The sequence below is a fragment of the Convolutriloba macropyga genome, chromosome 7, assembly GCF_964194025.1.
Source record: "Convolutriloba macropyga chromosome 7, txConMacr16.3, whole genome shotgun sequence".
NCBI lineage: Eukaryota > Metazoa > Xenacoelomorpha > Acoela > Convolutidae > Convolutriloba > Convolutriloba macropyga.
Window position 1 is genome coordinate 62,131,410 of NC_134474.1, and position 12,476 is coordinate 62,143,885.

At 35.8% G+C, this 12,476-nt stretch overlaps 2 protein-coding genes across 7 annotated transcripts in view; both read left to right on the forward strand.

The window, feature by feature from the left end:
- LOC142343225 (uncharacterized) overlaps nt 1-12,476 on the forward strand; it is a 30,047-nt gene that overhangs the window by 3,829 nt on the left and 13,742 nt on the right. For 5 of the 6 annotated variants that reach the window (XM_075394988.1, XM_075394993.1, XM_075394992.1 and 2 more), the window contains exons 2-7: nt 4,626-4,732; nt 9,280-9,457; nt 9,724-10,240; nt 10,576-10,837; nt 11,364-11,402; nt 12,086-12,257. In XM_075394988.1, the coding sequence (XP_075251103.1) occupies nt 4,626-4,732; nt 9,280-9,457; nt 9,724-10,240; nt 10,576-10,837; nt 11,364-11,402; nt 12,086-12,257 (1,275 nt within the window). The remainder of the gene's footprint in view (nt 1-4,625; nt 4,733-9,279; nt 9,458-9,723; nt 10,241-10,575; nt 10,838-11,363; nt 11,403-12,085; nt 12,258-12,476) is intronic. The other variant, XM_075394994.1, reaches the window with a different exon arrangement.
- On the forward strand, nt 1,584-4,259 carry LOC142342352 (uncharacterized). Its single transcript, XM_075393651.1, has 3 exons — nt 1,584-1,939; nt 3,101-3,404; nt 3,933-4,259. Exons 1-3 carry the CDS (start codon nt 1,584-1,586, stop codon nt 4,233-4,235), a joined length of 963 nt encoding a protein of 320 aa, XP_075249766.1. The 3' UTR covers nt 4,236-4,259.

Below are 12,476 nucleotides of genomic sequence, written 5' to 3' on the forward strand. Positions count from 1 at the left end.
TTACTGGCTTCCGTTGAAAGCTAATGAATTTAATGGCGTTGAGACTACGAGTTTTCTCAATAAATTCGAGGTTATTAAGAATTTCTTCATATTCGATGTTTTGATGTAAGATTTATTTTAAAAAGCAGAATCCCACTGCTGCTAAAATTAATTGAACATAGAAAAAAATTTAGTGAAAAGTTCATTTAATGCCTTCGACACTTTTCTCAATCAATTTTTTTCTTGAATTTGCTGTTTTTGCTCTTTAGGCAGCCGTAAAAAGCTGACAGGCCTCTTAAGCTTGTAATTGAGGATTGAATAAATGATGTTATCCGAAGCAGTTAGTTTATAGCGATTACCCTTTAAGTTTATGCCACACATTTTCATAATTACAGTGTTTGTAATGCTTTTCAGTTTTTGTTGTTCTTTCCGTCAAATTGTAATTTATTTTCATCAATGAGAGGTCCCATCCAATTTCGTGTATTTCAAAAAACCATATTTATTGATATTATTTGTCACTGATGTTTTGTTGGACAATATGCGTTTTTATAAACGTTTTTTGAGTGATCAGTTTTTGTGTTTATTCTCTTCTTTCAGAACCATCGCGTAATAACAGATCGCAATGGTTTTCAAATGTGGCCCAAGTAATTAATTTAATCTATCATTATAAATTCTTCAGCTGAATTAGTAGAAATAACAATTGAATTAAAAACACATAATATTCAGATATAGCTAATGATTTTAATGGTAGCAATAGTTTGTGTTTTAGCAAACCGTTTTTATTTTTTTAAACTTTTAGATCGTTTCTATGGCTTAGACTAACCAAAGACTCCTGGTTTCACTATAATTTTACAGCAGACAAAACAAATGTAGATAAAATATTTAACTACACTGCTTAAAAAAGCACAAAAAGGCAGTTATTGTGAATGCAAAAAGCGCAAACACGTTTGAAGCCCTCTGATGTTGCTTAATGCAACCTTATTGTAAAAACATCAAAAACCTATAAACTATACAATGCAACATAATTGCAAATGGTTTTTAAATCCGGCATAAAAGGCCAAGTTAGGAGTTCAATGGTAAAGAAATCAGTTATTGAAAGCAGAGCTTTAAGTCACGGACATTTTAAGAAAAGCCGGTCATGAATAAACCAATAAAACCATGGTCAGTGAGTCAATAATGAAAAACAAACAAGGGGGCATAAGCAGGTGCATAACTGATTAATAGTAGTTAGTTATCATAACAGAACACTACATAACTAAAACTAAGTACACAGTTATAATACAAATTTTGATTGGTTGTTTACCTTGTTTACTTGCTTCTCTGGTATTACATGTTTTCTATGAAGGAAACAAACAAAAACAACATGCTTGGTATCTGCCTGGTACGACAGCTTTTGCGTTTGAGTGTTTGATCTATTCAGATTAAAAGCAGACTGATTTGTGGCACTATTAATACAGTCAAAAATAAACCTATACCAAAATCCATCAAATTTTACCAACGTTCAATTTAAAGGCCAGAACTTTCAACTAGCCAACAGAGCTTTACTTTCGAAAGAAAGCCACAAATTTTACCCAAATCATTACGGTTACCTATAGAATGGAGAAATGAGGATTAATCGGGAAATTTTTGCCCAATCACACCTTGACAAATTGGGACAATTATCAGCGCCGGACGGCAAATCCTCCACAAGTCAAACCAAATCAGAATCGAGCCCACGGCGTACGTTAATCGAGCCCCACAAAATCACGCTGGGAAATCATTCAGCTCATTTCACTGTCGATAAAATAGATTCCGCACAAGGTGGAAAAAACTGCAGTACTTCCAAGAATAGTACTTCCCTATCAGATCTTGTGAAAAGTTTACCCTCGTTCAGTCAAAATGATCTGAACAAAAGTCTGGCGTCGCAAGATTACCCCCTAGCTAGTATCTCAAACGGGGGTGTGAAGAAACCCTTCAGCCGGTATGAACAAAACGCAATTGCGTTTCGACAAGCTCATTGTAAATCAGAATTTGCTTTTTATTGCCATCGAAAGCTCCGATAATGATCTTTAGCAGTAAATTCCTACAAGGGTCAAAATCGAGAGAGCTGATTGTTGTATAATTTTTTTCGAAATAAAAACTTACACAAAATTAATATACAAATAAAAAACATGAATATATATGGATAACATATTGTTAAGAACGACAGCAACACATCCACACGATGAAATAAATATAAGAAAAAATAGGAATAATGGTTTGTTTTTCGTTATGCGGTATGCACAGATTCTAACAGACAAAAATTTAGTATAAACCTGTTTGTCTGGAAGTTGATGGAAATAACTTCAAATTGCAATTAAAAGATGCGTATTAAAAACCAACCATTAAATCTTTTGGCTAACATTCAAGTTTTCCACGGCGCCGTTTAAGCAGCTTTCAATGGTTGCTATTTATGCAACATACACTTGTTTATTCAATCAAACAGGCAATACAATTCTAATTTATCTATTATTAGGGAAAATCACTCAAAACTGTTCAACAAAAACACTCAAATTTGGAACAATCACAAAACATTGGAGAAATTCCAGTTCAACCTTTATAATACAAGACTACAGTTGCACTTACACACAAATAGCAGTTAGTATAAGATGGCAATAAAAACCAAATCTCGTATACCAGTGAAAAACGAGAACACTTTACATCAGCACCACCAACAGTTACATAACAACTCAGCACCCATTACCCCGCGATCAAGCGGACGGACGCGAACATCATCAACACGGTCCAGTAATATCTCACACCCCAGGAATGTGTTTCTTCATATTCGACTATCTTACAATGGTTGTTGACCTCGCAACAAGAAAACGGAAAAACAAAAATTGATATGATAGTCTTCACATAGAACTATTAAAATGAATAGACTATCATATCAATTTTTGTTTTTCCGTTTTCTTGTTGCGAGGTCAACAACCATTGAAGAAACATCTATATTAAGTTGGATACGTAATTAGCAAAACTTAAACTGGTTAAATTTTTGTTGGAGACTGAAATAACATCGGCTTAATTGTAAATCTGTAAACAGAAAAATCAAAGCCAACACCCCAATTTTTAAGAACTGAAGAAACACATATGCTAATATCAGTACATTGTCAATACCTGGGTCAGCCTCAGCCAATGAGCGCTCACTTCTACCAGTTCCAGTTTACGAAGACCCACCAATCAACGTGCTGCTATCTGAGACCAAAAACATTAACTCAATTGCTCAGCAGAAAATGCTTTTGAAGAACTACACAATTAACACGATGAGTGGCAAAAGCAGTTCAACCCAGACAGCCAATCAGAGCATGCTAAGGGACAGAGTGCATGTTCCTGAGACTATTTTGGAGAGACAGGAAACCGCAGCTTCCGTTATCAATGACATGAACAAACTGGCCAATCACAACAGAGTAATCAATTCACCTCCACATTGCATCATCATGACTTCTGGAGTCAACTTAATGGGCTTTTATGTTACAATAAACGGTTAAAGATTGTTAAGTTGCTGAAAGACAAACAAATTAAAATGCTTTTATTTGGACTAATACCTAAATTAACACACCTCAATTTAGTTGCGCAAGAACCTACCACATTCAAGCACCGTATAAATACCGTATGGCATGCTATCTGATGCTCTGCACCTTAGTAGCGACCTCAGATTTCAACGTGAGCCCATGCCGTTGCAGACACACGAGCGAGCATGATTTAGTGATTTTCCCCACGAACATCACAAGACACCGCAGTTCAAATCTAAACACTCTTCAAGTACTTATGCCAACTTAGTTTTTCTAACACATGCACACCTTTAATAAGGTTAGGTTAACATGCACAATCTCCACGACATCATATTTACGACTAATCGCAAAATAGAAAATAAAGGTAGAGTAACCCATGTTGACAATGCGCTCCATGATGATGTAATCTGGACACGTCAATAGGATAGCTGTGATCAAACAGACCCAGAAAACCGGAACATCTCAATTCAAACTGAGACAGACAACGCCATTCAAACAGACCAGGAGCCAGCAGATACAAACTGTGGAGACCTCCCAGGACCAATGCATGCTCCAGAGATTCCCGAAGTTACCATTAGGATGGAAACGGAAGTGGTGGACGAGATGGACTCGATTGATCCAAATACGGGAAAACCTCTCAACTCATTGGTTCCCAGGAAGATTAAACTCATCAAGAGGATGTCCACTTTTAGCAGCGAAGACGTAAAAACAATAAAATTGCCTTAAAAATTCCAAACAATTTGTAAAATTCTTCTCCACCTGCTTGCATGGCAAGTCACGCAGATAAGGCTTAGTGAAAGCAAAAAAGCACAATAAAGCTTTCATCAGTCAATTTTTGACGAAATATAACAAAAATCAAATCACATTAATTCATCCAGTAGGACATTTTCAATTCTCAAATTACTGAAATAAAACTGCCTTATTAAGTATAACACCCTCTAAAATTTGTTTACTGTTCTTTATAATTACAAACAAACTAATATCTTTGTTAATGATGACATTAAAACCACTAAATGCGAAGTTCTCGACTCATTTATGCTTCTCCAAGAAAGTTGAGTGATTTCGAGATTTAAAATGTTCCGTATCTCTTATTGCATACCACTTGTGCTATTTCAGCTGACAGATCTGCACGTGTACATAGTTCCACCAGACTACTGGGATGACCAGCACAACTGTGCCTTCAACACTGTCATGAACTTCACAACTTCCGTCGGATTTATTAGGTACACATCCAGAAGTCAAACCACACCCCCCTCTTCCTACCTATCTCAGAATTTAACTCTCGTGTATATCACTCAGAAAACTCGATTCTTGAATCGAAAAGAGATTTTTTCACTTCACAACAACAAAATGATTACATTTATTTTTGGAAATCGAACTTTCCAAAATTGTAACGAATTGCTTTTCAAAACATTTAGCGTATCCATATGGTTAAGTAGTGTAAAAAAATTGGTGCACAATTTATGCTGCTCATGTTCTTTTAGTTTGATCGATGTTAAGCCTAACAATTGGTGTCAGGACAAAATACCTGATGGCAAGACAACCAATTTTGACATTGGGTGTACTGCCATAACAATCATAGCTTTGAACTACTTTTTAGCAAACATAGCTGGCAGATTGCCAGAAAATAGCCGCAATAGCTTCGTAGATCTGCAGTCTCAAAAAAACAGTAAAAAAGACAGACCAAAAAATTCGACTTTTCATTGAAGGCTGATCTGTTATATTTTGATTAAAAATCTGCATAAGTTATTGCTGCCTCTATTAGCTGATCTGAAATAACCTTCATTTAGAGTGATACACACCCATTTGACCTTATCTCTTTGAATTAAAGTAAATAAAAGTCAATTTCAAAGTGAGGAAGTCATTTTTGAGAGTGAGGTAAGTCAAGTGTGACCAAAAATTTAATCACGCGCATGAACAAAAAAACTCGCTCCACTAAGAGCGAAAAATGACGTCACACATGCAATTCAGTTGAAATTGCATGAACGAATGAACAAAAAATGGCTGTGACGTCATATGGTCGTAACAAAAATCATGACGAAATAAAAAAACATAGCAGGACAAGTCCTGACGCACAATTCAAAGAATTTTTATTGACTAAACAGAAAACTAGACCTTGAACGGACTATGAATAGATTGAGACAATCATTTAGAAAAAAATCCGATCCAAAAAACCGAAAAAACAGTAAAAATCAAAGTGAAATTGCCGCATGTGAACAAAAAACCACTAGCGAGAAAGCGAATTTTTGTTCAAACACCGTTTTCTCACTCTACTTTAAAATTAGAGCAAAAAAAATTCACGCCGCAAAACCACTTGCTTTTTCGCTCCACTTCCTGTTTCGGCGTGACCAAAATCACTACTCCAATTTGACTTCAAAAATCATGAAAATGTGTGAACAGATCTTAAAAAAAAAACATACCCGGAAGAATTCCGGAAACGACTCGAAGTGAAAATCCATTTAAACGCCATCCAACTACTCATCAAACAAAACGTGCCTTCACTAATTTATGATTATCTTGAAACAAAGTCGTGAAACAAAAAAGTAAAAACAATAAAATCAAATCTGTTAAAATATGAGAAAAAATCTGATCAAATTTTGTTATAAATTGAGATCCCGAAAAACTATCTCTGCCAAAATAACTTCATCCAAACAACTAGTACTTACAAAAACCACTTATGTGATTATTGTGAAAAATACTTTAGGCTAAAATTATGAAAAAAATAGCTCTTAAAAACAACTTTCACTGAAAAACTGGAAATTACTAAATTTTTTAATATTTCAAAAACATATAAATCTAAAGAAAAATTCCCTTCGGCCAAAAGGGTATCCAGATGCTCGCAAAACAACTGGCAAGTCATAATAGGCAAAGAAACTTAGCAAAAAACAGAAAAAAAAACGAAAAACTGCAAAAAATTAAGAAAAATAGTTCCAATTTTCGCTAATTTTTTGTCAAAATTCTCAACAAAAAAATGATTCTCACCCACAAAACTGTAACCAATTGTTATCATGAAATTGCTCAAGTAGAAGGGTTTTTTTCAATCCCCATTTGAACCAGTCAAACAAAATAATCGTCAAGAAAACGCAAAAATTAGCCCGAAAATCAGCAAAATACATAAAAAACCTCCGAATTATCATAAAATTCATATGAATTTACAGAAACCTTCAAACCACTACCGAAACCAGCCTAAAATTAAAACAAAATCATAATCAAACCTCTTAACCAAAATAAATGATAAAAACTGCTTCAAAATGCCGCACGTGAACAAAAAAATTTCGCTCGCTTAGAGAAAATTTTTTCACACATCAATTTCTCGCTCTCTCAAAAACAGCGGTATGAACAAAAACCACTCTCTTTTTGCTCCGCTCTTCACTTTTGTTCAGCGCCAAAATCACTCCAATTTTTTTCACGCGTTTCATTTCCCGCTTCAAAAATCACTCCAATAAATTGATTAAAAAAAAAAAACATAGCCGGAAGAATTCCGGAAACGACTCGAAGTGAAAATCAATTTAAACGCCATCCAACTACTCATCAAACAAAACGTGCCTTCACTAATTTATGATTATCTTGAAACAAAGTCATGAAACAAAAAAGTAAAAACAATAAAATCAAATCTGTTAAAATATGATAAAATTTCTGATCAGATTTTGTTATAAATTGAGATCCCGAAAAAACTATCTCTGCCAAAATAACTTCATCCAAACAACTAGTACTTACAAAAACCACTTATGTGAATATTGAGAAAAATAGTTTAGGCTAAAATTATGAAAAAAAATAGCTCTTAAAAACAACTTTCACTGAAAAACTGGAAAAAGTTACTACATTTTTTAATATTTCAAAAACATATAAATCCAAAGAAAAATTCCCTTCGGCCAAAAGGGTAAGCAGATACTCGCAAAACAACTGGCAAGTAATAATAGGCAAAGAAACTTAGCAAAAAACAGAAAAAAAACGGAAACCTGCAAAAAATTAAGAAAAATAGTTCCAATTTTCGCTATTTTTTTGTCAAATTTCTCAACAAAAAATGATTCTCACCCACAAAACTGTAACCAATTGTTATCATGAAATTGCTCAAGTAGAAGGGGTTTCTTCAATACCCATTTGAACCAGTCAAACAAAATAATCGTCAAGAAAATGCAAAAATTAGCCCGAAAATCAGCAAAATACATAAAAAACCTCCGAATTATCATAAAATTCATATGAATTTACAGAAACCTTCAAACCACTACCGAAACGAGCCTAAAATTAAAACAAAATCATAATCAAACCTCTTAACCAAAATAAATGATAAAAACTGCTTCAAAATGCCGCAAGTGAACAAAAAAAATTCGCTCGCTTAGAGAAAATTTTTTCACACATCAATTTCTCGCTCTCTCAAAAACAGCGGTATGAACAAAAACCACTCTCTTTTTGCTCCGCTCTTCACTTTTGTTCAGCGCCAAAATCACTCCAATTTTTTTCACGCGTTTCATTTCCCGCTTCAAAAATCACTCCAATAAATTGATTAAAAAAAAAAAACATAGCCGGAAGAATTCCGGAAACGACTCGAAGTGAAAATCAATTTAAACGCCATCCAACTACTCATCAAACAAAACGTGCCTTCACTAATTTATGATTATCTTGAAACAAAGTCATGAAACAAAAAAGTAAAAACAATAAAATCAAATCTGTTAAAATATGATAAAATTTCTGATCAGATTTTGTTATAAATTGAGATCCCGAAAAAACTATCTCTGCCAAAATAACTTCATCCAAACAACTAGTACTTACAAAAACCACTTATGTGAATATTGAGAAAAATAGTTTAGGCTAAAATTATGAAAAAAAATAGCTCTTAAAAACAACTTTCACTGAAAAACTGGAAAAAGTTACTACATTTTTTAATATTTCAAAAACATATAAATCCAAAGAAAAATTCCCTTCGGCCAAAAGGGTAGGCAGATACTCGCAAAACAACTGGCAAGTCATAATAGGCAAAGAAACTTAGCAAAAAACAGAAAAAAACGGAAACCTGCAAAAAATTAAGAAAAATAGTTCCAATTTTCGCTATTTTTTTGTCAAATTTCTCAACAAAAAATGATTCTCACCCACAAAACTGTAACCAATTGTTATCATGAAATTGCTCAAGTAGAAGGGGTTTCTTCAATACCCATTTGAACCAGTCAAACAAAATAATCGTCAAGAAAATGCAAAAATTAGCCCGAAAATCAGCAAAATACATAAAAAACCTCCGAATTATCATAAAATTCATATGAATTTACAGAAACCTTCAAACCACTACCGAAACGAGCCTAAAATTAAAACAAAATCATAATCAAACCTCTTAACCAAAATAAATGATAAAAACTGCTTCAAAATGCCGCAAGTGAACAAAAAAAATTCGCTCGCTTAGAGAAAATTTTTTCACACATCAATTTCTCGCTCTCTCAAAAACAGCGGTATGAACAAAAACCACTCTCTTTTTGCTCCGCTCTTCACTTTTGTTCAGCGCCAAAATCACTCCAAATTTTTTCACGCGTTTCATTTCCCGCTTCAAAAATCACTCCAATAAATTGATTAAAAAAAAAAGGACTTCTCCAATACTCCTCTTCGAGTCGTAAAAAGGACTTCTCCAATACTCCTCTTCGAGTCGTAAAAAGACAGCGCCCCAATACAATTCAAATTCTTTGAATTGTAAAAAACCAAGAGAAGGCCAATAATAGCCCCAGCTATCGCTGTGCGGCTATTAATAACTTAATTATGAATGTTTCCGATAAAATGCCTGATTTAGAGTGTATCCAGAAACACGGCTGTCAGACCTGAGAGCGGTGCTGATAGACCAGGTCACTCAGTCAGGAGGAGTCCTCCCGCACCAGTTTGTTTTCCTCAAAAGTGTGGGAAGGGCACTCACTCTCGTGAAAGACCAGCAGGAGAATCAACTCAAAGTCAAAAACTTCCTTCCACCATTCGTAAGTTCTGGTCTGAAAAATTTCAATAGTTTGCTCCTCTCGGTCAAAAGGGGCTTTGTTTCTCTCTCAACCTCCTGAAAGAATTCCTACAGGGCTGCTTTAAGTGGCATTCATTTCCAATCAAAGAGACAAGCTTTAGGTCAGACTGATTAGGTCATTTGAAAGCAAGATCTTTCTTGACCTCATCGTGCTTTCTCACAAAAATCAAGAAATCTTCGCAACGCTGAAGACATTACCTTTAAGTTGCGCAATTTAAATGTTGACAGGCATATGCACCCGAGTTATTCCTAATGACAAGAGAACGCCTGAAGGGTCCTGTGAAAAGAGGCAAACCACGCGCTGTTCCTCCACTAGTCCAAGTACCCCAACATAAATATGTCCCCACACACCATGCACAGCAGGCGGCAGCAGCTTCGATGAGTAACCGCCATGCTATGGGTATGGGAGGGGGAGGTGGGTATATGCCTCAAGGATACCCTCCCCCAAGTCATCACTCACAATATCGAGGTGGGGGTGCTGGAGGTCAACCTATGGGTGCTATGTATGGTCCTCAACAGACTATGATGAACATGCACGGTGGTGGAGAACAGCAAGCATACATGCATGGCCAATACGATCCCCAAAATGCAAGAGGCCGCCATTTTGCAGGAACTCCTGCCATGGGTAACCCTTATGGCCGACAGCAGACGATGGGGGCACAAACCAACAGGACAAACTACGCAGTACAAGGGCAAAATGTACAGGACAATCGGGTGTACCCAGCGCAAAGTGAATTCTATCCAGGTTCATTTATTTTTATTAAAAGCTACAGCTTCATTAGCTAAAAAGCTCGCAGATAACTACCACATGGAAATTTCATAAACCCTGGAAGGAGCACCTAAATTTTTTTCTCACCATCTGTACAAGCTAATTATTAAGTGTAAATGCATTTCCCAAAATTATTTCCATTGCAAAAACCGGTAAATTTTATGACAAAAGCCTTATTAAAAACAGAACGAAATAAATTGTTCAAACGTGCGATGCACAAAAAAAAACAGTGCTGATATTCTGTTCTATCAAATAAAACACTTGAGCTCCATCATGAACTGTTGCCAAACAACATTTTGTCCTCTGCGCAGGTTTTGGAGGCTACCAACCCACCAAGAGGGTCGGATACCCAATGGACTACGGACCCCCTATGAGTGCCAGTCCTCCAGAGACAGCCATGGCCCCCCAGGCTACAATGTACGTGGACCCAGTGCCGCTCTCCATTGATGAGACCCAAATGGCAAATGCAATGCCAGGAATGCGGGTACAAGGAGGTGACTTCAACGCAGGAATTGACGCTGAATCTTCACAGAACAGACCGACAACAGCCAGTTCATCAGAATCATCAGACCCGTAAGACATAAGAAAAAGGGCAGCTGAAAACAGGCTACTGTAGGCCTGATGCTGTTCCGCTGCGATTACGCAGAAACCACAATTATAAAAAGACAACACTAGTGTCTGAAAAACTCCATTGAAAAATGAATTAAATGAAAAGGTCAACACACGACAGCCGTAGATCACTAATTTTTAACTTTTAGAGAGCAGTTTAAACTTCTCTTTTTGAAAATGTTTGCATGTTTTTAGAGCTGCAACATTTTCTTTGCATTGTCCTATTTTCTTTACTTTCCTCCTACTAGGATATTTATTTGCCTTTTATTTGCGAGAACTGAGATCACTACTGAAAATACTAACGACTACGAATCTTGACTCCAGAAAGAATGCTGTCAAACTCACGACTAATCGTTGTCTAGATATTTAAAAACTGATCATCAGCGATCCCGAGAAATCCAAATACGAACTAGCCTGTTTGATTTTAAATTAACTCGATCAACTCTTACAAAATGTCATCAATTTTCTGACAGATATCTGTCTTTTTCAGGAAAAAGTCTCGGTTAAAAGAGGCAGAAGCTGAGTTAAAGTAAGCCACACAAAACCTCTTTAGTTTAGCAGACGGCACCTTATTGTCTGTTTGTTTTATTTTGTATTCTCACATTCAACTTAATGTAGTGTGTAGAATAATTTACCTCACTATGCATACTTCGAAATTTTCCACGTCACGGTTCATTTTAGGAATTTCGTTCAAAGTACAAGTCACACATTAAAACATAGAATGAGTTTTTTTAATAGCTAATTTGTCTCTAGAAACTATCTGAAACTAAGATGTCATTATTACATAGTGGCAACTTAGAATAGTTTCTAAAGACAAGTTAGCCAGCAAAAAACTCATTCTATGTTTCCATGTGCATAAATCAAGGAGCTTAAAAGGAAACGCAATCAATATCTAATTTCCTTGACAGCTGGTCCGCACTTGCACTGCACATCGTTGCTCATGTTTCAGGGAAAAATTCTAAAATTGGGTCGTCGATTGTTCAGTAAGATGCTATTACCGAAATCCGGCACCAAAGTTTGTCCGATACGTCCGTTGTTACATCTTACATTGTGAAAACTCGAACAGTAGCACGTTTTTAGTTTAAAGAAACGACAACGTTAAGATATTTGGAAAGCGTCTACAACTATTGATAACGAAACCTTGAATATATTGTAAATCAATTCGGTGATTACATGTTAATAAACACCTGATTCATTCCTTGTGCATGATAGGAGACTGGAGATGTCTTTGGATGAGCGGGAGAAGCTGTTGGTTAAGGGGGAGAGGGACTTGGAGAGGAAGAAGGAGGAGAAAGAGAGGAGGTTGGAAGAGAAAATGAGGCAGAATGAAATGCAACAGGAACAAGCTCTCAGGGATCTCGAGAAAAAACTCGCAGATGAACAGGTAGGATTGTAAAAAGAAATAGCTTGTAGTTAACTTGTTGTATACACGACTGGGAAGTTACTCTAAAGCTTACACCCTGATAAATTTTGCTGTTACAGCATCAAAATGTCGAAAATTTGTATCTATAAACATGGAACAAATCGTATAAAATTGCCGACAACCAAACTTCACGGAAAAGTTCGAGTACGTTTGCTAGACTCGGGGGTAGATCTTGGGAGA

Bases quoted from the DNA above. Each gene is read 5' to 3' on its own strand.
- LOC142342352 (XM_075393651.1), top strand. From the start codon at position 1,584: ATGAGGATTAATCGGGAAATTTTTGCCCAATCACACCTTGACAAATTG. The intron at 1,940-3,100 runs GTATGAACAAAA...TGCTAATATCAG, and splicing joins GTGAAGAAACCCTTCAGCCG to TACATTGTCAATACCTGGGT. The intron at 3,405-3,932 runs GTAATCAATTCA...ACACGTCAATAG, and splicing joins AACTGGCCAATCACAACAGA to GATAGCTGTGATCAAACAGA.